We start from the raw sequence: 23342 nt of genomic DNA on the forward strand, positions 1-23342 counted from the left end.
ACTTCATCATATATTGTAACATGCCTGTAAGTACCACATGTGTATCCAGAAGCCAATAAATCTAGATTATCATGTTGTGTAATTATCCTAGGAAAAGCACCTATATCCATCTCCTTCCACCCTCCACCACACCAAATGTCGCAACAAAACCATGTTACTCCATAGTAGTGACCACAATGTGGAGGTCACATTCATAGCCATGGACCAGACCATTCAGCTCTACTAGAGACCCAGGACGCCAAATCTATCCAATAGTGTCCGTGGTATTCTACATCCGAGCTGTCACCCCACCCAGTTACCCAATTTCCATTATAAAAAGGAAAAGGGAAACCGAGAGCCCAAAAATAGTGGATGGAGCTGCTGCTGCGGGTCCAGTCTGTTAGTAGGTAACCCGCAGAGCATTACTGTAGCTAATGCAAGATATTATAAGGCAGTGGACTAGCATTTTATTGGAGTCCTGAGAGAGAAAGGGTCGAGTGTGAGCTAAGTTTTTGAGCTGCAGATGACATGAGCTGGTTATAGACAGAATATGAGGAACAAATGAGAAAGAGGGATCAAATATTACACTTCGGCAACATACTTGGGGAACTGAGGTTACAGGGGTGTTACATCAGGCAGAGAAGTGCATTGAATATATATATATTTGCAGGGCCGGGCCGAGGCATAGGCTGGAAAGGCTCCAGCCTCAGGGCGCAGTGTAGGAGGGGGTGCAGAATTCAATCAGCTGTCATTCCTAATTGTGTTTGAAGCAGAAAGAAATAAGAAAAGGGGATACATGGCAGTGACTGCAACTAGATATTAAGGTGTTGGGGAGGTTGTGGGCCCTGTGGCGCCTCTTAGTCTAATAGCAATCTGCGTGTGATGGCTGGGGTGGGAGGGATGGAGGGGCGCACTTTAGTGTCTCAGCCTTGGGTGCTGGAGGACCTTGTCCCGGCTCTGTATATTTGTCACCCAAATGCCTATGTGGCAAACCTGCGGTAATGTAAAGCTGTCATGTAATCTGGAATTATTATCATAATATTAACATGAGGTAGATGAGTATATTCTGGTAATAATAATAATGAATAGGCCTTATTATTCCTCTTACTGATAGCTGAGCGCAGGCTTTTTTTCCAATATTAGAGTCTGCAGTTACCCAACTCACCACAAGATGGCAACCTCACTTCTATCAGGTGGAACGCATAGAAAGGAGGAAACTAATCCAAATACAGGAAGTGATGTAACACAGCAGGGCGAGGAGAGGAGTCTGCTGGACATGGCTGCTGCAGAGGTAATTGTAAATTGTAAATAATTCCAACATTTATTGCAATTTTCTCCTGTCGGACTCAAAGTGCCGGAGCTGCAGCCACTAGGGGGCGCTCTATAGGCAGTAGCAGTGTTAGGGAGTCTTGCCCAAGAACTAATTACATTACTGAAGAGGTGCTGGCTTACTGAACAGGAAGAGGTGACATTCAATCCCAGGTTTCCTGTCTCAGAGGCAGTGCTAATAGTGTGTGATTATTATTTGTTATATAAAAGCAGTGGTCTGCCCATTGGGCATTGCCATTACTCAGGTTGTGGAATAGTCTGCAGTGAGTAGATTAGTACAGAGTAGTGGGGGGATTAGTACAGACAATGGGTATGGCCCTGGGCCGTGTTGCCAACTGTATGTAAATTTACGGACTTTCCATAAATTTAACATCAAAATTAGTGGCCCGCAAATTCCGTAAGGAAAATGTCCGTGTCTGTAAATGGGAACTGGAGGGGAAGCAGCACCGGAAGGAGGAGCAGCAGGCACAGCAGCGGGGAGCCGACTCCCCCTCCCTCACCTGGAGACCCCCTTCCGCTTTCTCCGTAGGAGGGAGCTCTGTGCGCCGCTGATCTGGTCTGCTAAACTGGGGGCACCTATAACTTGCTACCTGTACTGGGGGCACCTATACCTGGCTGCCTATACTGTGGGCATCTAGAGCTGTCTACCTATACTGGGGCACCTATAGCTTGCTACCTATACTGGGGCACCTATAGCTTGCTACCTACCGGTATAATGGGGGCAACTGTAGCTGGCTACCTATACTGGGGGCACCTATAACTTGCTACCTGTACTGGGGGCACCTATACCTGGCTGCCTATACTGTGGGCATCTAGAGCTGTCTACCTATACTGGGGCACCTATAGCTTGCTACCTATACTGGGGCACCTATAGCTTGCTACCTACCGGTATAATGGGGGCAACTGTAGCTGGCTACCTATACTGGGGGCACCTATAACTTGCTACCTGTACTGGGGGCACCTATACCTGGCTGCCTATACTGTGGGCATCTAGAGCTGTCTACCTATACTGGGGCACCTATAGCTTGCTACCTATACTGGGGCACCTATAGCTTGCTACCTACCGGTATAATGGGGGCAACTGTAGCTGGCTACCTATACTGGGGGCACCTATAACTTGCTACCTGTACTGGGGGCACCTATACCTGGCTGCCTATACTGTGGGCATCTAGAGCTGTCTACCTATACTGGGGCACCTATAGCTTGCTACCTATACTGGGGCACCTATAGCTTGCTACCTGTACTGGGGGCACCTATACCTGGCTGCCTATACTGTGGGCATCTAGAGCTGTCTACCTATACTGGGGCACCTATAGCTTGCTACCTATACTGGGGCACCTATAGCTTGCTACCTACCGGTATAATGGGGGCAACTGTAGCTGGCTACCTATACTGGGGGCACCTATAACTTGCTACCTGTACTGGGGGCATTTATACTTGGCTATAATGGGGGTACCTATAGACCTGGCTATCTATACTGGGTGCAACCATACTTGGCTACCTATACTGGGGGCACCTATAACTTGCTAACTATACTGGGGGCACCTATAGTAGGCTACCTAAACTGGGTGCAACTATACTTGGCTACCTATACTGGGGGCACCAATAGCTCGCTGCCTATACTTGGAACAACTATTCTGTGGCTTTTGGCCCAGCATATGACACTTGCCTGAGGCCCCGAAAACTTTAATGCCGCCTCTGCCGGAAGTTAGCCCGGCACCATGGGTCACTCACTGCCTGGCTAGTGGTTACTAGTCAGGTTATACTCCCTCTCCCCTTTTTTCCCTGACCTCCTGAGCCTCCTCAAGCAAACCGGCCTTCCACCTGGACTAGTTGATGCACGTGTGGCTTGCCTCACTCGCTGGTGCCGCCCACCACCTCACGGAGAGGGGGAGGGGGGTATGGAGGAGAAGTGGGGAGATTAGTTCAAACATGGGTATGCATGAGCAGCGGGGGGATTATTTTAATAGGGCAGGGTGAATTAAAGTGTATTGGAGGGGAACATTAGTGAGGTGTAAGGGTGGAGGCATGCATAAATTAGTGGCCACTCCCATGGGTTGGGCTCTCTGACTTTTGGGATGCTCCCACAGGATGTGACCAGCTGAGGGAGGAGGATATGACATCATATGCAGACATCCTCCAGGCAGGCCCGGATTTACCTCACTGGAGCCTGTAGGCACAGATGTCCTGTCACCCTAGACTCCGCCCTCCATGAACCTACAACCCCCCACCAAACTTCACCGCAAGTGTGCTGGCTGGCCCAGCTGTCACTTCTCCCTTACTTCCCTTGCCTGTCATAGGTTGCTACAGGTGTTCCTTAGTATTAGGCAGCCATAAGTACCCTCAATATTAAGTAGCTAGTGGTGCCTCTGACTGAAGGGAGATCTTATTAGTGGAATGCTGAGAGCAGGGTGAGTAACCTCTTATTTACACTCTCATCAGGACTCTGCATAGGGTGGGAGGCACTCAGGGAGGGGAGTGAGCCCTCTTTCCACTATCAGGCGCCTGTAGGCACATGCCTACAGTGCCTTATGGTAATCCCGGCCCTGCCTCCAGGTACACACTCTGAACAGATGGAATGTATAGGGATTGAGCAGAGCAGAGGTCAGGGTTCCTCTCGTACCCTCATCTATCTCCCGCTGCTGCTGTAATGTTGCAGGAATGGCGGCAGCGGATGTGGAAGGACAGAGGAGCCAGATGGAGAGGGAAGCAGATGGGAACATGACGGCCATAAATCAGCTCCATATTCTACCCTAGCCTGCCTTGCCTGACACAGGAGCCCCCAGGAAATGGCAGCTATGGGGGGCACTGGAGGGTAACATGACAAACAGGCCTCCATCGTGCCCCAGGGACCACCTCTCTGCCACAGAGATCATATTGCACTTGCTATCTCTCCATAGAGAGGAGTGTCCTGTATGGATCACATGACCACATCCCTGAGGATGGAGGAGGACCAGAGTCACATGACCGAGAAGATATTCCACCTTGCCTTGGAGATCATCTATCTGCTGACTGGAGAGGTGAGGAGGATTCTGGGAGGTCACATGACATCACTCTTATCTCTATTAATAAAACACACAGGTGACCAGAGAGGTGAGGAGGATTCTGGGAGGTCACATGACATCACTCTTATCTCTATTAATAAAACACACAGGTGACCAGAGAGGTGAGGGGGATTCTGGGAGGTCACATGACGCTACTAATCTCTATTAATAAAACACACAGGTTACCGGAGAGGTGAGAGGGGTTCTGGGAGGTCACATGACGCTACTAATCTCTATTAATAAAACACACAGGTGACCAGAGAGGTGAGAGGGGTTCTGGGAAGTTATGTGGCATTACTGTTCTCTCCATACAGAATTCTCCTCCAACGAAGTCTGGTGATCATGTGACCATCCCGGTGCCCCCACCTCACACCCTAAAATCTAAGAGACACAACAAGGAGAAGATTCTGGAAATCACCAGGAAGATGATGGAGCTGCTGACAGGAGAGGTGAGCGGTGCTGGGAATTATGGGACATTATCCAGTAACACCAAAGGGTGTGTCTGGGTGATGACTGTATCATTATGTTCGTCAGGTTCCCATAAGGTGTCAGGATGTCACTGTCTGCTTCTCATTGCAGGAAAGGCTGTATATAGAAGGACACCAGGACCTCTGCAAGGACGCCATGATGGAAAATCAGCCGCCCCTCACATCACCGGGTAAGAGGAAACTTTCATTTCTTGTAAAGGAGAGAGCAGCAGTGATGCTCGGATGTCCCGATCCACGAATTCAGCAACAAAGACAGTTTCCGAAAAAAAATCCCATTGGCTCCGGATTTTGATATGCGTCCACGCCACGATGCGGATTTTCGGCTGTGGATGATGGAATCATGGCCGGATCCGGATTTTCTTTTAACGTTAATAGCAAAGCCCACATACAGTGGCTTGCAAAAGTATTCGGCCCCCTTGAAGTTTTCCACATTTTGTCACATTACTGCCACAAACATGAATCAATTTTATTGGAATTCCACGTGAAAGACCAACACAAAGTGGTGTTCATGTGAGAAGTGGATCAAAAATCATACATGATTCCAAACATTTTTTACAAATCAATAACTGCAAAGTGGCGTGTGCGTAATTATTCAGCCCCCTTTGATCTGAGTGCAGTCAGTTGCCTATAGACATTGCCTGATGAGTGCTAATGACTAAATAGAGTGCACCTGTGTGTGATCTAATGTCAGTACAAATACAGCTGCTCTGTGAGGGCCTCAGAGGTTGTCTAAGAGAATCTTGGGAGCAACAACACCATGAAGTCCAAAGAACACACCCGACAGGTCAGGGATAAAGTTATTGAGAAATTTAAAGCAGGTTTAGGCTACAAAAAGATTTCCAAAGCCTTGAACATCCCATGGAGCACTGTTCAAGCGATCATTCAGAAATGGAAGGAGTATGGCACAACTGTAAACCTACCAAGACAAGGCCATCCACCTAAACTCACAGGCCGAACAAGGAGAGCGCTGATCAGAAATGCAGTCAAGAGGCCCATGGTGACTCTGGACGAGCTGCAGAGATCTACAGCTCAGGTGGGAGACTCTGTCCATAGGACAACTATTAGTCGTGCACTGCACAAAGTTGGCCTTTATTGAAGTGTGGCAAGAAGAAAGCCATTGTTACCAGAAAAGCATAAGAAGTCCCATTTGCAGTTTGCCACAAGCCATGTGGGGGACACAGCAACCATGTGGAAGAAGGTGCTCTGGTCAGATGAGACCAAAATGGAACTTTTTGACCAAAATGCAAAACGCTATGTGTGGCAGAAAACTAACACTGCACATCACACTGAACACACCATCCCCACTGTCTAATATGGTGGTGGCAGCATCATGCTCGGGGGGTGCATCTCTTCAGCAGGGACAGAGAAGCTGGTCAGAGTTGATGGGAAGATGGATGGAGCCAAATACAGGGCAAACTTGGAAGAAAACCTCTTGGAGACTGCAAAAGACTTGAGACTGGGGCGGAGGTTCACCTTCCAGCAGGACAATGACCCTAAACATAAAGCCAGGGCAACAATGGAATGGTTTAAAACAAAACATATCTATGTGTTAGAATGGCCCAGTCAAAGTCCAGATCTAAATCCAATCGAGAATCTGTGGCAAGATCTGAAAACTGCTGTTCACAAACGCTGTCCATCTAATCTGACTGAGCTGGAGCTGTTTTGCAAAGAAGAATGGGCAAGGATTTCAGTCTGTAGATGTGCAAAGCTGGTAGAGACATACCCTAAAAGACTGGCATCTGTAATTGCAGCAAAAGGTGGTTCTACAAAGTATTGACTCGGGCGGAATAATTACGCACACCCCACTTTGCAGTTATGTATTTGTAAAAAATGTTCGGAATGATGTATGATTTTCGATCCACTTCTCACATGTACACCACTTTGTATTGGTCTTTCATGGGGAATTCCAATAAAATTGATGCATGTTTGTGGCAGTAATGTGACAAAATGTGGAAAACTTCAAGGGGGCCGAATACTTTTGCAACCCACTGTACATGCTACAATCCCCCAAATTGCATGGATTATTAAGGTGATAAGGGGCTACAACTTAAACAAAAAAAATTGCCTGGAGAGGGCCTGGAGATGATCCTCTCAGTACCAGAGTCTAGCAAGGATGGAGCTTTTCATGATGGCCGCCGCTTTATATACAGGAGGGGAGGGCATAGCCTCCCCTCCTATGATTGGTTGCTAGGGCCTGGCTGGGGGCCTATGATTGTCCAGGGAAGTCACTTCCGCCCATTTCTACGCATTTCCGTTAACCACGGCTTCTGCGCCGTTTTCACTAGCGTGAATGCATTCGAATGTACGCAATCACGATCTGCCGAAGCGGATTTTAGTGATTAAAAATTGATCCACGGCGACAAATACCCGTGGCGGATAGCGTAAAAATGGTAGTGAAATCACGGCAAGTCGGGATCATGACCTCCATCCGAGCACCACTGGAAAGCAGCATGGAGCGTCCACCTAGATCCTCTTATCATTTGGTAAACACATAGGGCCTGATTCACAAAGCGGTGCCAACAGTTAGCAAGCTGGTGAAAAGCCCTTTATCACGCCTAAACTCAGTTTAGGCATGATAAGTTTAGGTGTGATAAGTTCAGGCATGATAAGTTTAGGAGTGATAAGTTTAAGAACCAACTGGGTTAGCACTGTAGTGCACAGCTGATCAAAAGTTTTGCGCTAGCAAAGTCTGGTGCACTTTGCATAGAGTTTAATGGCGCTGCTTTGCGTGCGGGACTTTGTGCGCGATCTAAACTTATCTAAACTTATCATGCCTAAACTTATCACGCCTAAACTGGCTTTTCACCAGTGTGGTGCAAAGGTTGTCACGCCTAAAGTCTCTAACTGGGTTAGCACCGCTTTGTGAACCGAGCCCATAGAGACAACATCCTACAGATGTATCCAGTAGCAGAAACCCACCAGAGAGCGTCCACCTAGATTCCTCATCATCTGATAAACACATAGAGACAATGTATTCAGTTAGTGTGTGTGTTTCCTACAGATGTATCCAGTAACAGAAACCCACCAGAGAGATGTACAGGTCCTCTTTATTCCCGGGATTGTCCACTTGAAGATCCCACCATTCCCCAGCATTATCAGGTAGGTTGGACTGGAGGTCACCAGAGACCACACAACATATGGGTTTGAGTCAGTAAAGTCAGCAGTGTGGTAAGGCGGGGCTTCAGTGCTCACTTATCTCATGAGTCAAAAATATGTCTGATACTTTTAACTACTTGCCGACCGCTCCACGCCAATTGGCGTGGACGGCCTTCTATGGGGCTAGCAGGAGATCGCATGCAGTCTACACGCGCATCTCCGCATGGAAGAGGGAGCTCTGCTCCGCCTTCAGTCGTCTGTCAGTGGTGATCAGCGCTCGGAGATCGTTAGACAAAGAAACCGCCGTCTAATTATGCTGTACAGTGGTGCGATCTGCAGCAGCGCTGTCCCCTCTGTTACTGCGGAAGTGATCCACTGTCATAGGCTGAAGCTGATTGGCGGGAGGGAGGGAGCAGGGGGGGGGGGAATGAAAATAAAATAATTTATTATAAAAAATAATAAAATAAATATTAAAAACAAGTGGGGGAGCGATCAGATCCCACCAGCAGAGAGCTCTGTTGGTGGTGAGAAAAGGGGAGAAATACCTTGTGTGCTGAGTTGTGTGGCCCTGCAGCTTGGCCTTAAAGCTGCAGTGGCCAATTTCAAGAAAAATGGCCAGGTCTTTAGGGGGGTTGAACACTGCGGTCCTCAAGTGGTTAACCGAAACTTGGTGAGTGAATGAAAGCCTTTGCTCAAAATCTGAGCCGTAATTAGTGAATGTTTCAGGGGAGCTTTTCAGGCTGTCGGCATGCTGTTTCTCACGCAGGGTACACCCTAAATTTCACAGGAACACACGTAACATCAATCACTGGACGGGTCACATGACGTGCGATTTTTCGTTTGCGCTGCATGCGTGGAAATATTTTATCAGGTTACAGACACGGAGCACGTTGTCTTTGTTATTGTGGTGCTGGGGAGAAATGCGAACGCATTGCTACATATGAATGTGGGCGGTCTCTGGAAAAACACGTGGGAAAATCCATACGTGATTTCTGTGCATGGAGCCTATCCTGAGGCTGGATTCACACTTAGATGCGTCTTTCTGCATCCCACTGAAAACAGCACAACGCAACTCAACGCAACACATCTAAGTGTGAATACAGCCTCAAGGATTATGATAGGACAATAGCAGCCAGATTCCAGCATTCCGGGGGCCAGAGAACCAGCAATGAAATAAAAATTAGTTTGGGTTACGTTTTATCTCTGTAGACATCAATGGCAGCAACTTTCAGACTAAATAGTCTCCATGTTATCATCATTAGTTTTGCTGCGTATGTCGGAACAACACTGGTGGAAAAACCCCAAAACATTCTACAGTATAATTTCATTATAGTAAACTCCAATGGACCAGGAATAGCGGTTTACTATATCAGAAATTATCCTAGAAATGGCCCAGCATGCCCTGGTATATTCTCTGCTGCACAGGAGCAGCTCTGTCCTCCCATTGGAGGTACAGTACAAGCACTTGTCCTAGAAATGGCCCAGCATGCCCTGGTGCATTCTCTGCTGGACAGGACCAGCTCTGTCCTCCCATTGGAGGTACAGAACAAGCACTTGTCCTAGAAATATCCCAGCATGCCCTGGTACATTCCCTGCTGCACAGGAGCAGCTCTGTCCTCACATTGGAGGTACAGTACAAGCACTTGTCCTAGAAATATCCCAGCATGCCCTGGTACATTCTCTGCTGCACAGGAGCAGCTCTGTCCTCTCATTGGAGGTACAGTACAAGCACTTGTCCTAGAAATATCCCAGCATGCCCTGGTACATTCTCTGCTGCACAGGAGCAGCGCTCTGTCCTCCCATTAGAGGTACAGTACAAGCACTTGTCCTAGAAATGGCCCAGCATGCCCTGGTACATTCTCTGCTGCACAGGAGCAGCTCTGTCCTCCCATTGGAGGTACAGTACAAGCACTTGTCCTAGAAATGGCCCAGCATGCCCTGGTACATTCTCTGCTGCATAGGATTAACTATGTCCCCCCATTGGAGGAACAGCACAAGCACTTGTCCTAGAAATGGCCCAGCATGCCCTGGTACATTCTCTGCTGCACAGGAGCAGCTCTGTCCTCCCATTGGAGGTACAGTACAAGCACTTGTCCTAGAAATTGCCCAGCATGCCCTGGTATATTCTCTGCTTCACAGGAGCAGCTCTGTCCTCCCATTGGAGGTACAGTACATGCACTTGTCCTAGAGATGGCCCAGCATGCCCTGGTATATTCTCTGCTGCACAGGAGCAGCTCTGTCCTCCCATTGGAGGTACAGTACAAGCACTTGTCCTAGAAATGGCCCAGCATGCCCTGGTATATTCTCTGCTGCACAGGAGCAGCTCTGTCCACCCATTGGAGTTACAGTACAAGCACTTGTCCTAGAAATGGCCCAGCATGCCCTGGTATATTCTCTGCTGCACAGGAGCAGCTCTGTTCTCCCATTGGAGGTACAGTACAAGCACTTGTCCTAGAAATGGCTCAGCATGCCCTGGTACATTCTCTGCTGCACAGGAGCAGCTCTGTTCTCCCATTGGAGGTACAGTACAAGCACTTGTCCTAGAAATATCCCAGCATGCCCTGGTATATTCTCTGCTGCACAGGAGCAGCTCTGTTCTCCCATTGGAGGTACAGTACAAGCACTTGTCCTAGAAATATCCCAGCATGCCCTGGTACATTCTCTGCTGCACAGGACCAGCTCTGTCCTCCCATTGGAGGTACAGTACAAGCACTTGTCCTAGAAATATCCCAGCATGCCCTGGTACATTCTCTGCTGCACAGGAGCAGCTCTGTCCTCCCATTGGAGGTACAGTACAAGCACTTGTCCTAGAAATATCCCAGCATGCCCTGGTGCATTCCCTGCTGCACAGGAGCAGCTCTGTCCTCCCATTGGAGGTACAGTACAAGCACTTGTCCTAGAAATGGCCCAGCATGCCCTGGTACATTCTCTGCTGCACAGGAGCAGCTCTGTCCTCCCATTGGAGGTACAGTACAAGCACTTGTCCTAGAAATGGCCCAGCATGCCCTGGTACATTCTCTGCTGCACAGGAGCAGCTCTGTCCTCCCATTGGAGGTACAGTACAAGCACTTGTCCTAGAAATATCCCAGCATGCCCTGGTGCATTCCCTGCTGCACAGGAGCAGCTCTGTCCTCCCATTGGAGGTACAGTACAAGCACTTGTCCTAGAAATGGTCCAGCATGCCCTGGTGCATCCTCTGCTGCGCAGGACCAGCTCTGTCCTCCCATTGGAGGTACAGTACAAGCACTTGTCCTAGAAATATCCCAGCATGCCCTGGTACATTCTCTGCTGCACAGGAGCAGCTCTGTCCTCCCATTGGAGGTACAGTACAACCACTTGTCCTAGAAATGGTCCAGCATGCCCTGGTGCATCCTCTGCTGCACAGGAGCAGCTCTGTCCTCCCATTGGAGGCACAGGACAAGCACCTGTCCTAGAAATATCCCAGCATGCCCTGGTACATTCTCTGCTGCACAGGAGCAGCTCTGCCTTCCCATTGGAGGTACAGTACAGGCACTTGTCCTAGAAATGGCCCAGCATGCCCTGGTACACTCTCTGCTGCACAGGAGCAGCTCTGCCCTCCCTTTGGAGGTACAGTACAAGCACTTGTCCTAGAAATGGCCCAGCATGCCCTGGTACACTCTCTGCTGCACAGGAGCAGCTCTGCCCTCCCATTGGAGGTACAGTACAAGCACTTGTCCTAGAAATATCCCAGCATGCCCTGGTACATTCCCTGCTGCACAGGAGCAGCTCTGTCCTCCCATTGGAGGTACAGTACAAGCACTTGTCCTAGAAATATCCCAGCATGCCCTGGTACATTCTCTGCTGCACAGGAGCAGCTCTGCCTTCCCATTGGAGGTACAGTACAGGCACTTGTCCTAGAAATGGCCCAGCATGCCCTGGTACACTCTCTGCTGCACAGGAGCAGCTCTGCCCTCCCTTTGGAGGTACAGTACAAGCACTTGTCCTAGAAATGGCCCAGCATGCCCTGGTACACTCTCTGCTGCACAGGAGCAGCTCTGCTCTCCCATTGGAGGTACAGTACAAGCACTTGTCCTAGAAATATCCCAGCATGCCCTGGTACATTCCCTGCTGCACAGGAGCAGCTCTGTCCTCCCATTGGAGGTACAGTACAAGCACTTGTCCTAGAAATATCCCAGCATGCCCTGGTACATTCCCTGCTGCACAGGAGCAGCTCTGTCCTCCCATTGGAGGTACAGTACAAGCACTTCTCCTAGAAATGGCCCAGCATGCCCTGGTACATTCTCTGCTGCACAGGAGCAGTTCTGCCCTCCCATTGGAGGTACAGTACAAGCACTTGTCCTAGAAATGGCCCAGCATGCCCTGGTACATTCTCTGCTGCACAGGAGCAGCTCTGTCCTCCCATTGGAGGTACAGTACAAGCACTTGTCCTAGAAATGGCCCAGCATGCCCTGGTACATTCTCTGCTGCACAGGAGCAGCTATGTCCTCCCATTGGAGGTACAGTACAAGCACTTGTCCTAGAAATATCCCAGCATGCCCTGGTACATTCCCTGCTGCACAGGAGCAGCTCTGTCCTCCCATTGGAGGTACAGTACAAGCACTTGTCCTAGAAATGGCCCAGCATGCCTCGGTACACTCTCTGCTGCACAGGAGCAGCTCTGTCCTCCCATTGGAGGTACAGTACAAGCACTTGTCCTAGAAATGGCCCAGCATGCCTTGGTACACTCTCTGCTGCACAGGAGCAGCTCTGTTTTCCCATTGGAGGTACAGTACAAGCACTTCTCCTAGAAATGGCCCAGCATGCCCTGGTACATTCTCTGCTGCACAGGAGCAGCTCTGCCCTCCCATTGGAGGTACAGTACAAGCACTTGTCCTAGAAATGGCCCAGCATGCCCTGGTACATTCTCTGCTGCACAGGAGCAGCTCTGCCCTCCCATTGGAGGTACAGTACAAGCACTTGTCCTAGAAATGGCCCAGCATGCCCTGGTACATTCTCTGCCGCAACAGGAGCAGCTCTGTCCTCCCATTGGAGGTACAGTACAAGCACTTGTCCTAGAAATATCCCAACATGCCCTGGTACATTCCCTGCTGCACAAGAGCAGCTCTGTCCTCCCATTGGAGGTACAGTACAAGCACTTGTCCTAGAAATGGCCCAGCATGCCCTGGTACATTCTCTGCTGCACAGGAGCAGCGTTGTCCTCCTATTGGAGGTACAGTACAAGCACTTGTCCTAGAAATATCCCAGCATGCCCTGGTACATTCTCTGCTGCACAGAAGCAGCTCTGTCCTCCCATTGGAGATACAGTACAAGCACTTGTCCTAGAAATGGCCCAGCGTGCCCTGGTACATTCCCTGCTGCACAGGAGCAGCTCTGTCCTCCCATTGGAGATACAGTACAAGCACTTGTCCTAGAAATGGTCCAGCATGCCCTGGTACATTCTCTGCTGAACAGGAGCAGCTCTGTCCTCTCATTGGAGATACAGTACAAGCACTTGTCCTAGAAATGGCCCAGCATGCCCTGGTACACTCTCTGCTGCACAGGAGCAGCTCTGTCCTCCCATTGGAGGTACAGTACAAGCACTTGTCCTAGAAATGGCCCAGCATGCCCTGGTACATTCTCTGCTGCACAGGAGCAGCTCTGTCCTACCATTAGAGGTACAGTACAAGCACTTGTCCTAGAAATATCCCAGCATGCCCTGGTGCATTCTCTGCTGCACAGGACCAGCTCTGTCCTCCAATTGCCGTGTGTACCACAAAAAATTCCGGGTGCGATGCCTGTCGTACTCGGCGAATAAACTGATTCTGATTCTGGAGGTACAGTACAAGTGCTTGTCCTAGAAATGGCCCAGCATGCCCTGGTGCGTTCTCTACTGCACAGGAGCAGCTCTGACCTCCCATTGGAGGTATAGTACAAGCACTTGTCCTAGAAATATCCCAGCATGCCCTGGTACATTCTCTGATGCACAGGAGCAGCTCTGTCCTCCCATTGGAGGTACAGTACAAGCACTTGTCCTAGAAATGGCCCAGCATGCCCTGGTACATTCTCTGATGCACAGGAGCAGCTCTGTCCTCCCATTGGAGCCATCACTGAATAGAGGCAGCCACTTGATTCCTGTGAGTGGCTCCGATACCTCCATGGGTGGGACTTTCAGCACATGTCCTGCAAAACTTACTGCTTACACTTGATCCAATCATGAAGCCCCTCTTCAAAATGCAGCCAATCATGATAAATGCTATAAGGCATCAACTCGCCTGCAACCAGCCTGAAGAGAGCAGCAGACCATGGTTTTCACACTGACATATGCCGCATGCGCCGTCCACTGACATATGCCGCATGCACCGCCCACTGACATATGCCTCATGCCCCGCCCACTGACATATGCCGCATATACCGCCCATTGACATATGACGCATGCACCGCCCACTGACATATGATGCATGCACCGCCCACTGACATATGTCGCATGCACCATCCACTGACATATGTCGCATGCACCATCCACTGACATATGACACATGCACCGCCCACTGACATATGACGCATGCACCGCCCACTGACATATGACACATGCACCGCCCACTGACATATGACACATGCACCGCCCACTGACATATGACGCATGCACCGCCCACTGACATATGACACATGCACCGCCCACTGACATATGACACATGCACCGCCCACTGACATATAATGCATGCACCGCCCAGTGACATATGACGCATGCACCGCCCACTGACATATGACACATGCACCGCCCACTGACATATGATGCATGCACCGCCCACTGACATGACACATGCACCGCCCACTGACATATGACACATGCACCATCCACTGACATATGACGCATGCACCATCCACTGACATATGACGCATGCACCGCCCACTGACATATGACGCATGCACCGCCCACTGACATATGACGCATGCACCGCCCATTGACATATGACGCATGCACCGCCCATTGACATATGACGCATGCACCGCCCATTGACATATGACGCATGCACCGCCCACTGACATATGACACATGCACCGCCCACTGACATATGACGCATGCACCGCCCACTGACATATGACGCATGCACCGCCCACTGACATGACGCATGCACCGCCCACTGACATGACGCATGCACCGCCCACTGACATGACGCATGCACCGCCCACTGACATATGACACATGCACCGCCCACTGACATATGACACATGCACCGCCCACTGACATTGATGCATGCCACACCCACTTTTTACTATATCCAGAGTCAGCATCACTTAAGGTCCAAAAAACATGTTTACTGTAACAGAAGTTTTATTATATCAGAGTTTACTATACCAGGCGTTGCTCCCATAGATTTATAATGAAGATTGGCCGGGACCTGGAGAAGTAGTTTACTATACCCAAATGTTTACTGTACCCAAGTTCATTATAATGAGATTATACTGTAATGGAAAAACGTCTAACATCTTTGTGAAAGTTCTGTACATATTCATGCAAACATTCAGAGGGTTATTGAGAAAGGGCTCATCCTGGGGGAGGGGCTTATGGTGCTATCTGGAACCCCCCTTTCATATCACGGTGGTCCCCAGACATCCATCTGTCCTCCGGTGAGATGGGTGTGTGGGCACATTGGTAACCGTTACACATTATGACAAAGGTTTAAAAGGAAGAAGGAAGCTCACATCATTCGTAAATCCCAAATATTCACCTTTGTAAAAGGATAACTACAACCCCTCATCAGTTGCTCTACAATGGAGACGGCTCTGGATCCCTTAGAACTTTCCCAATCCTCTCTGCAACCCCATATTCCACCCTCGGGCCCCTGTTCAAATGTCACACCGGCAGCATCTTCAGGTCTCCTTGAAATTACTTCTGAGAAGACCTGACTATTGTTGTAGCCTTCCGAGGAGACCTGAGTGCTGCTGTAGCCTTCTGAGGAGACCCGAGTACTGCTGTAGCCTTCTGAGGTGACCCGAGTACTGCTGTAGCCTTCTGAGGAGACCCGAGTACTGCCGTAGCCTTCTGAGGTGACCCGAGTACTGCTGTAGCCTTCTGAGGAGACCCGAGTACTGCTGTAGCCTTCTGAGGAGACCCGAGTACTGCCGTAGCCTTCTGAGGAGACCGAGTACTGCCGTAGCCTTCTGAGGAGACCCGAGTACTGCCGTAGCCTTCTGAAGTGACCCGAGTACTGCCGTAGCCTTCTGAGGAGACCCGAGTACTGCCGTAGCCTTCTGAGGAGACCCGAGTACTGCCGTAGCCTTCTGAGGTGACCCGAGTGCTGCCGTAGCCTTCTGAGGAGACCCGAGTGCTGCCGTAGCCTTCTGAGGAGACCCGAGTACTGCCGTAGCCTTCTGAGGTGACCCGAGTACTGCCGTAGCCTTCTGAGGAGACCCGAGTACTGCCGTAGCCTTCTGAGGAGACCCGAGTACTGCCGTAGCCTTCTGAGGAGACCCGAGTACTGCCGTAGCCTTCTGAGGAGACCCGAGTACTGCCGTAGCCTTCTGAGGAGACCCGAGTACTGCCGTAGCCTTCTGAGGAGACCCGAGTACTGCCGTAGCCTTCTGAGGAGACCCGAGTACTGCCGTAGCCTTCTGAGGAGACCCGAGTACTGCCGTAGCCTTCTGAGGAGACCCGAGTACTGCCGTAGCCTTCTGAGGAGACCCGAGTACTGCCGTAGCCTTCTGAGGAGACCCGAGTACTGCCGTAGCCTTCTGAGGAGACCCGAGTACTGCCGTAGCCTTCTGAGGAGACCCGAGGACTGCTGTAGCTTTCTGAGGAGACCTGAATACTGCTGTAGCCTCTGAGGAGACCGGAGTACTGCTGTAGCCTTCTGAGGAGACCTGAGTACTGCCGTAGCCTTCTGAGGAGACCGGAGTACTGCCGTAGCCTTCTGAGGAGACCCGAGGACTGCTGTAGCTTTCTGAGGAGACCTGAATACTGCTGTAGCCTCTGAGGAGACCGGAGTACTGCTGTAGCCTTCTGAGGAGACCTGAGTACTGCCGTAGCCTTCTGAGGAGACCGGAGTACTGCCGTAGCCTTCTGAGGAGACCCGAGTACTGCTGTAGCCTTCTGAGAAGACCGGAGTACTGCTGTAGCCTTCTGAGGAGACCCGAGTACTGCTGTAGCCTTCTGAGGAGACCCGAGTACTGCTGTAGCCTTTTGAGGAGACCCGAGTACTGCCGTAGCCTTCTGAGGAGACCTGAGTACTGCCGTAGCCTTCTGAGGAGACCGGAGTACTGCCGTAGCCTTCTGAGGAGACCCGAGTACTGCTGTAGCCTTCTGAGAAGACCGGAGTACTGCTGTAGCCTTCTGAGGAGACCCGAGTACTGCTGTAGCCTTCTGAGGAGACCCGAGTACTGCTGTAGCCTTTTGAGGAGACCCGAGTACTGCTGTAGCCTTCTGAGGAGACCCGAGTACTGCTGTAGCCTTCTGAGGAGACCCGAGTACTGCCGTAGCATTCTGAGGTGACCCGAGTACTGCCGTAGCCTTCTGAGGAGACCTGAGTACTGCCGTAGCCTTCTAAGGTGACCCGAGTACTGCTGTAGCCTCTGAGGAGACCCGAGTACTGCTGTAGCCTTCTGAGGAGACCCGAGTACTGCTGTAGCCTTCTGAGGAGACCCGAGTACTGCCGTAGCATTCTGAGAAGACCCGAGTACTGCTGTAGCCTTCTGAGGAGACCCGAGTACTGCTGTAGCCTTCTGAGGAGACCCGAGTACTGCCGTAGCCTTCTAAGGTGACCCGAGTACTGCTGTAGCCTCTGAGGAGACCCGAGTACTGCTGTAGCCTTCTGAGGAGACCCGAGTACTGCTGTAGCCTTCTGAGGAGACCCGAGTACTGCCGTAGCATTCTGAGAAGACCCGAGTACTGCTGTAGCCTTCTGAGGAGACCAGAGTACTGCCGTAGCCTTCTGAGACACTACATGGGGGGGGGGGGGCAGCAGTGGAATGAGGGCATGCAGAGAGGATTGAGAAGGCTCTGTGGGATCCAGAGCCTTCCCTCTACATAGGTTAGTATGGAACTTTTTTCCAAGGCTGGCCTACAGGTATACTTTAATGCAGGGCTCCCCAACCTTGTCCTCAGGGCCCACCAACAGTGCATGTTTTGTGGAAATCCACATAGGTAGTTAATCAGCTCTGCTGAGATGTTAATTACCTCACCTGTGAATGTTTGTGGTTTTCTGCAAAACATGTACTGTTGGTGGGCCCTGAGGACATGGTTGGGGAATTATGCTTTAATGAACTCATGGTAATCTTCTCTTAGATTTTGATTGAATGAATGCTGGTATTCACTCGTCGCACTAGCACCGCATTAAACCAATAATTTCCTGTAGCCAATAAGAGACATATTCAGCCACTGACATCATAAAGATGGCCTTCAGGATTATTCTGATCCAGACAGCAGATTAGGGGAGTCCTGGCAGCAATCTTGGTGTCATCAATGTCCAGATTTGGCATTAACTGTCCAATAAGTTCCTTATCAGCATAATGCAGTTCTCCCCTCCTGCAGAGCACCCCTCAATCTTATGAGCCCTGTAGGCTGGTACTGCTCCGGAGGTGGAGCCCCATGTTGGGAGGCTTTATATTGCCTGGGGAATACCAGCTTCCATGGGGATAAGGGGTTATCGGAGCTGGGGGGAGGGGACCCCCAAGCTGTCCGGTTTTCCAGTCTGTGTAAATGTATGTTGTCAGATCTGGTGATGATGTTTTGCGAGTTTCACAATTAACTCAGAAAGTCAGCATTGTAGACTCCCATGCAAAAAGCCGAAAGTTGAACGGAAAAATTAGAGACTGTTTTGGAAAAATCGGAACCAAATCCAAAAAAATGCAGTTCAGTGTTTCTGCCCATCCTTAAAGCATTCCCAAGGTGAAGAAATCAATCTGGGGTTTATTCCCGCCATTAGCCGTTCTTTGGGTCCCTTGCTGAAGCTCCAGTGCTCCCCGAAATCCCGCTGGCTGCCTGTAAGTACCATCGATCTAATTGTGGGTGAACACGTCCATGTCACCGGGAGCGTACTTCGCCTGTGCTGTAGTAGTGCGTCTTCATGATGTGCATCCGATTAACGAGGCAAGGGGCCCAAAGGACTTCTAGGGGACTGTAAGAAGCCCAGGTAACTAAAGAGAGATTTACAGTATTTCCTTGCTTTGGGAGTCCTATAAATAGAAGCTGCAGGAAGCAGGGGTTTTGCTAATAACTCACAGCCAAGCAGTGCTTTTATCATGTAACATAAACATTGCGCAGCTCCTGTGTGCTTGTTTAATTAGTGCCTATGTAATTGTCTGACATTGTATGTCTTTAGGGTGAAGAACTAAAATCTGGGATTAAAGAGCAAGAATCATATGTGAGGAGTGATCAGCAGTCTATGGAGGAGGGTGACATGATGAGGACAAGTAAAGAGGAAGAAGAAGAGACGTATGTGAGGAGTGATCAGCAGTCTATGGTGGAGGGTAGCTTGATGGGGACAAGTAAAGAGGGAGAAGAAGAGACATATGTGAGGAGTGATCAGCAGTCTATGGAGAAGGGTGACATGATGAGGACAATTAAAGAGGAAGAAGAAGAGGTGTATGTGAGGAGTGATCAGCAGTTTGCATTGGAGGGTGACATAATGGGGATAATTAAAGTGGAAGAAGACGAGATGGATGTGAGGAGTGATCAGCAGTCTATGGAGGAGGGTGACATAAGGACAATTAAAGAGGAGGACATTCTTACAGAGATCAGCATAGGTTGGTATTTACATTTTTTTTATATCATTTTAAACATTTTTTTTATGGAAAGCCTGTACTAAACTTATAATTATCAATGTCCTTTATGTTAAATTAAGGCCAGTAAAACTAAGTCACACCTACTGTGACCAATCTATGTACAGTAATGTACAGTGACCATTATCAGCTTATTACAGGCCAGTAACACTAAGTCACCCCCCACTGTGACCAATCTGTGTACAGTAATGTACAGTGACCATTATCAGCTTATTACAGGCCGGTAACACTAAGTCACCCCTACTGTGACCAATCTGTGTACAGTAATGTGCAGTGACCATTATCAGCTTATTACAGGCCAGTAACACTAAGTCACCCCTACTGTGACCAATCTGTCTACAGTAATGTACAGTGACCATTATCAGCTTATTACAGGCCAGTAACATTAAGTCACCCCTACTGTGACCAATCTGTGTACAGTAATGTACAGTGACCATTATCAGCTTATTACAGGCCGGTAACACTAAGTTACCCCTACTGTGACCAATCTGTGTACAGTAATGCACAGTGTCCATTATCAGCTTATTACAGGCCGGTAACACTAAGTCACCCCTACTGTGACCAATCTGTGTACAGTAATGCACAGTGACCATTATCAGCTTATTACAGGCCGGTAACACTAAGTCACCCCTACTGTGACCAATCTGTGTACAGTAATGTACAGTGACCATTATCAGCTAATTACAGGCCAGTAACATTAAGTCACCCCTACTGTGACTAATCTGGGTACAGTAATGTACAGTGACCATTATCAGCTTATTACAGGCCGGTAACACTAAGTCACCCCTACTGTGACCAATCTGTGTACAGTAATGTACAATGACCATTATCAGCTTATTACAAGCCAGTAACACTGAGTCACCCCTACTGTGACCAATCTGTGTACAGTAATGTACAATGTCCATTATCAGCTTATTACAGGCCGGTAACACTAAGTCATTCCCTACTGTGACCAATCTGTGCACAGTAATGTACAGTGACCATTATCAGCTTATTACAGGCCGGTAACACTAAGTCACCCCTACTGTGACCAATCTGTGTACAGTAATGTACAGTGACCATTATCAGCTTATTACAGGCCGGTAACACTAAGTCACCCCTACTGTGACCAATCTGTGTACAGTAATGTACAGTGACCATTATCAGCTTATTACAGGCTGGTAACACTTGGATGAATGTTCCTTCTCTTTACTTTGTTTTCAGATCAACCCTGCTTCATTTGTTTAGAGCTTATTACAGTGATTGTTGTGTGGTCATTTGCGTGTCCCGCATTACGGTCACATCCAGAGTGGCCGCCACTTGCTGCCTATATTTGTTACAAGCTGTGTTGATAATATTGTAGAATAATCCCCACTACTGACAGCACTAAATAATGATGAACAGTGATTTATATTTAGGGATATAATGTGCAGGACATATGCAGCACTGCAAATTGCCTGGTGTAATATGCTGCACTTGTGATCTAGTACGGTAAGCGCCAGGGAGCTCAGAAAGTATTTAATAGTGCTAACGGATGACTGCATTGCAACACCACCCTACACTAGTTTCTCCCTGCCAGGCATATACCCCCTCTCCCTCCCACTCCAAGATTATCTTATATAACGTTCTCAGTCCAATGACTGATTGTCTGCTGTGCTTATTCTTGCTATTGTGGTCTGCGGTTCTTTTTCAGGCTGATCACTATTGTTCTTCTCAGATGCTTTTAACAGAAAGTGATGATGATTTTCTATGTGCAGCTTCGAGTCCAGGCATCGGGAACCCCTCAGAGACTCCTCCCTCCGACTCCCTAGACCGTACAATGACCGATGACGATCTCACAGATGATTCTTCTCATGAAGTCCCTCACATACCCACTGTCCATCCAGGAGGTCACAGCAGAGGGAGACCCTCCCCTCCCCCTGGGGGGTCCCACGCCGGGCCGTCTCATGCCAGTCCTCAGCTGGAGAAGGGATTTCCCTGTTCTGAGTGTGGGAAATGTTTTGATTGTAAATCAGACCTTCAGAAGCATCAAAGATCTCACCCAAGCCAGAAGCCGGATAGGCGCGGACGCACGAAAACGTACATCTGTTCAGAGTGTGGGGCAGGCGTTCGATGCCAGTCAGAACTCGTAAGCCATCAGAGGTTTCACACAGGAGAGAAGCCATTTGTATGTTCTGAGTGTGGGAAAGGCTACACTGTAAAAGCTAAGCTGAGGGAGCATCAGCGCTCTCACACAGGAGAAAAGCCATTTTCATGTCCTGAGTGTGGGAAATACTTTCAACTTAAATGCAGTCTCCGGAAACATCAACAGATTCACATACAGATAAAGCCATATTCATGTTCTGAGTGTGGGAAATGTTTTCAGCTGAAAACCAGTTTTCTGAGACATCAGTTTACTCACAAAGTGGAGAAGCCATATCCGTGTTTAGAGTGTGAGAAATGTTATACATTTAAGTCCGAACTTTTGAGACACCAGAAAACACACACAGGGGAGAAGCCTCACTCGTGTCCTGAGTGTGGGAAATGTTTTGCACGCAAAGGAGCTTTACTCACACATAAGCGACTTCACAGCGGCGACAGTTCCTACAGGTGTTCTGAGTGTGGGAAATGTTTCACACAGAAGTCTGCCCTCACAAATCATCAGAAGACTCACATACCCAAGAATACAGCCCAGTCCTCACAGCTGATTGGCTGCTGAAGCGTTCAAAGTGATGGAAATACTAGACTGAAATTACCCACCCTAAAGAGAAGTCACTGTGCTAAAAATGTGTAAAGTCTGGACTCTTAAAGTGAAATAACACCTTTCAGTACAGCTCTGTGCATTGCAGGTATTACTGGCATGTGCAAGTTAATTATCTGTGTTCCTAACAGACATATATGGGAGGGGCCAAGTTTGCTGTTGGTTAGTGGATTAGTTCAGTTGTAAAAACTGAGTAACAAGAGCTCCTGCTTTGTGCATTGAATGACTCGGAGAAAGATATGAAGTTTCTTTATATTTTCCATAGTCTCACCTTGTTTATTTGTTTTTCTAGGTCCTCTGTGAAGAGGGATGTAAAGAGGGGGTGGTTAGGAAGAACGAGCCACTTTTGATTAAGAATAATTGTGATTTTGTTACTTTATGGATTATAATTCACGATAAAAGTAAAATGAATATCGGTCTTATCTTCTCCAGATACAGAGAGACAGTCTTGTTGATGGAATTAATGAATAAGTTGACTTCTGCGCCACCACAATCAGTTTTGCAAAAACTAGCAATTAATCACTGTTATTAATGCTACAGAATGTTATAATTAACACTTCCAAACAATAAAACATATGAAGATTGCATAAAAATGACTCAATCTGCCGCCTTGATTAATAACAAAACATATATAGTTATTTGTTACATAGTTATGTGGGTTGAAAAAAGACATACGTCCATCGAGTTCAGCCAGAAAATAAAGTACTACACCAGCCTGCTCCCTCACATATCCCTGCTGATCCAGAGGAAGGCACAACACCAGCCTGCACCCTCACATATCCCTGCTGATCCAGAGGAAGGCACAACACCAGCCTGCTCCCTCACATATCCCTGCTGATCCAGAGGAAGGCACAACACCAGCCTGCACCCTCACATATCCCTGCTGATCCAGAGGAAGGCACAACACCAGCCTGCTCACTCACATATCCCTGCTGATCCAGAGGAAGG

At 49.0% G+C, this 23342-nt stretch overlaps 1 protein-coding gene across 2 annotated transcripts; it reads left to right on the forward strand.

The window, feature by feature from the left end:
- The first annotated feature begins 1229 nt into the window (after positions 1–1229).
- Positions 1230–22927, forward strand: LOC137536545 (oocyte zinc finger protein XlCOF7.1-like). Of its 2 annotated transcripts, none has more exons than XM_068258781.1 (7): positions 1230–1270; positions 4209–4328; positions 4667–4801; positions 4932–5010; positions 7842–7939; positions 19216–19639; positions 21412–22927. In XM_068258781.1, the coding sequence occupies exons 1-7, from the start codon at positions 1256–1258 to the stop codon at positions 22350–22352; spliced, it is 1812 nt and encodes a 603-aa protein (XP_068114882.1). In that variant the 5' UTR covers positions 1230–1255; the 3' UTR covers positions 22353–22927. The 2 variants fall into 2 exon arrangements, with proteins under 2 accessions (XP_068114882.1, XP_068114883.1); XM_068258782.1 differs by lacking the exon at positions 1230–1270 and adding an exon at positions 3651–3719.
- The last annotated feature ends 415 nt before the right edge of the window (positions 22928–23342 follow it).

Source organism: Hyperolius riggenbachi, chromosome 10 (assembly GCF_040937935.1).
Source record: "Hyperolius riggenbachi isolate aHypRig1 chromosome 10, aHypRig1.pri, whole genome shotgun sequence".
NCBI classification, from domain to species: Eukaryota; Metazoa; Chordata; class Amphibia; order Anura; family Hyperoliidae; genus Hyperolius; species Hyperolius riggenbachi.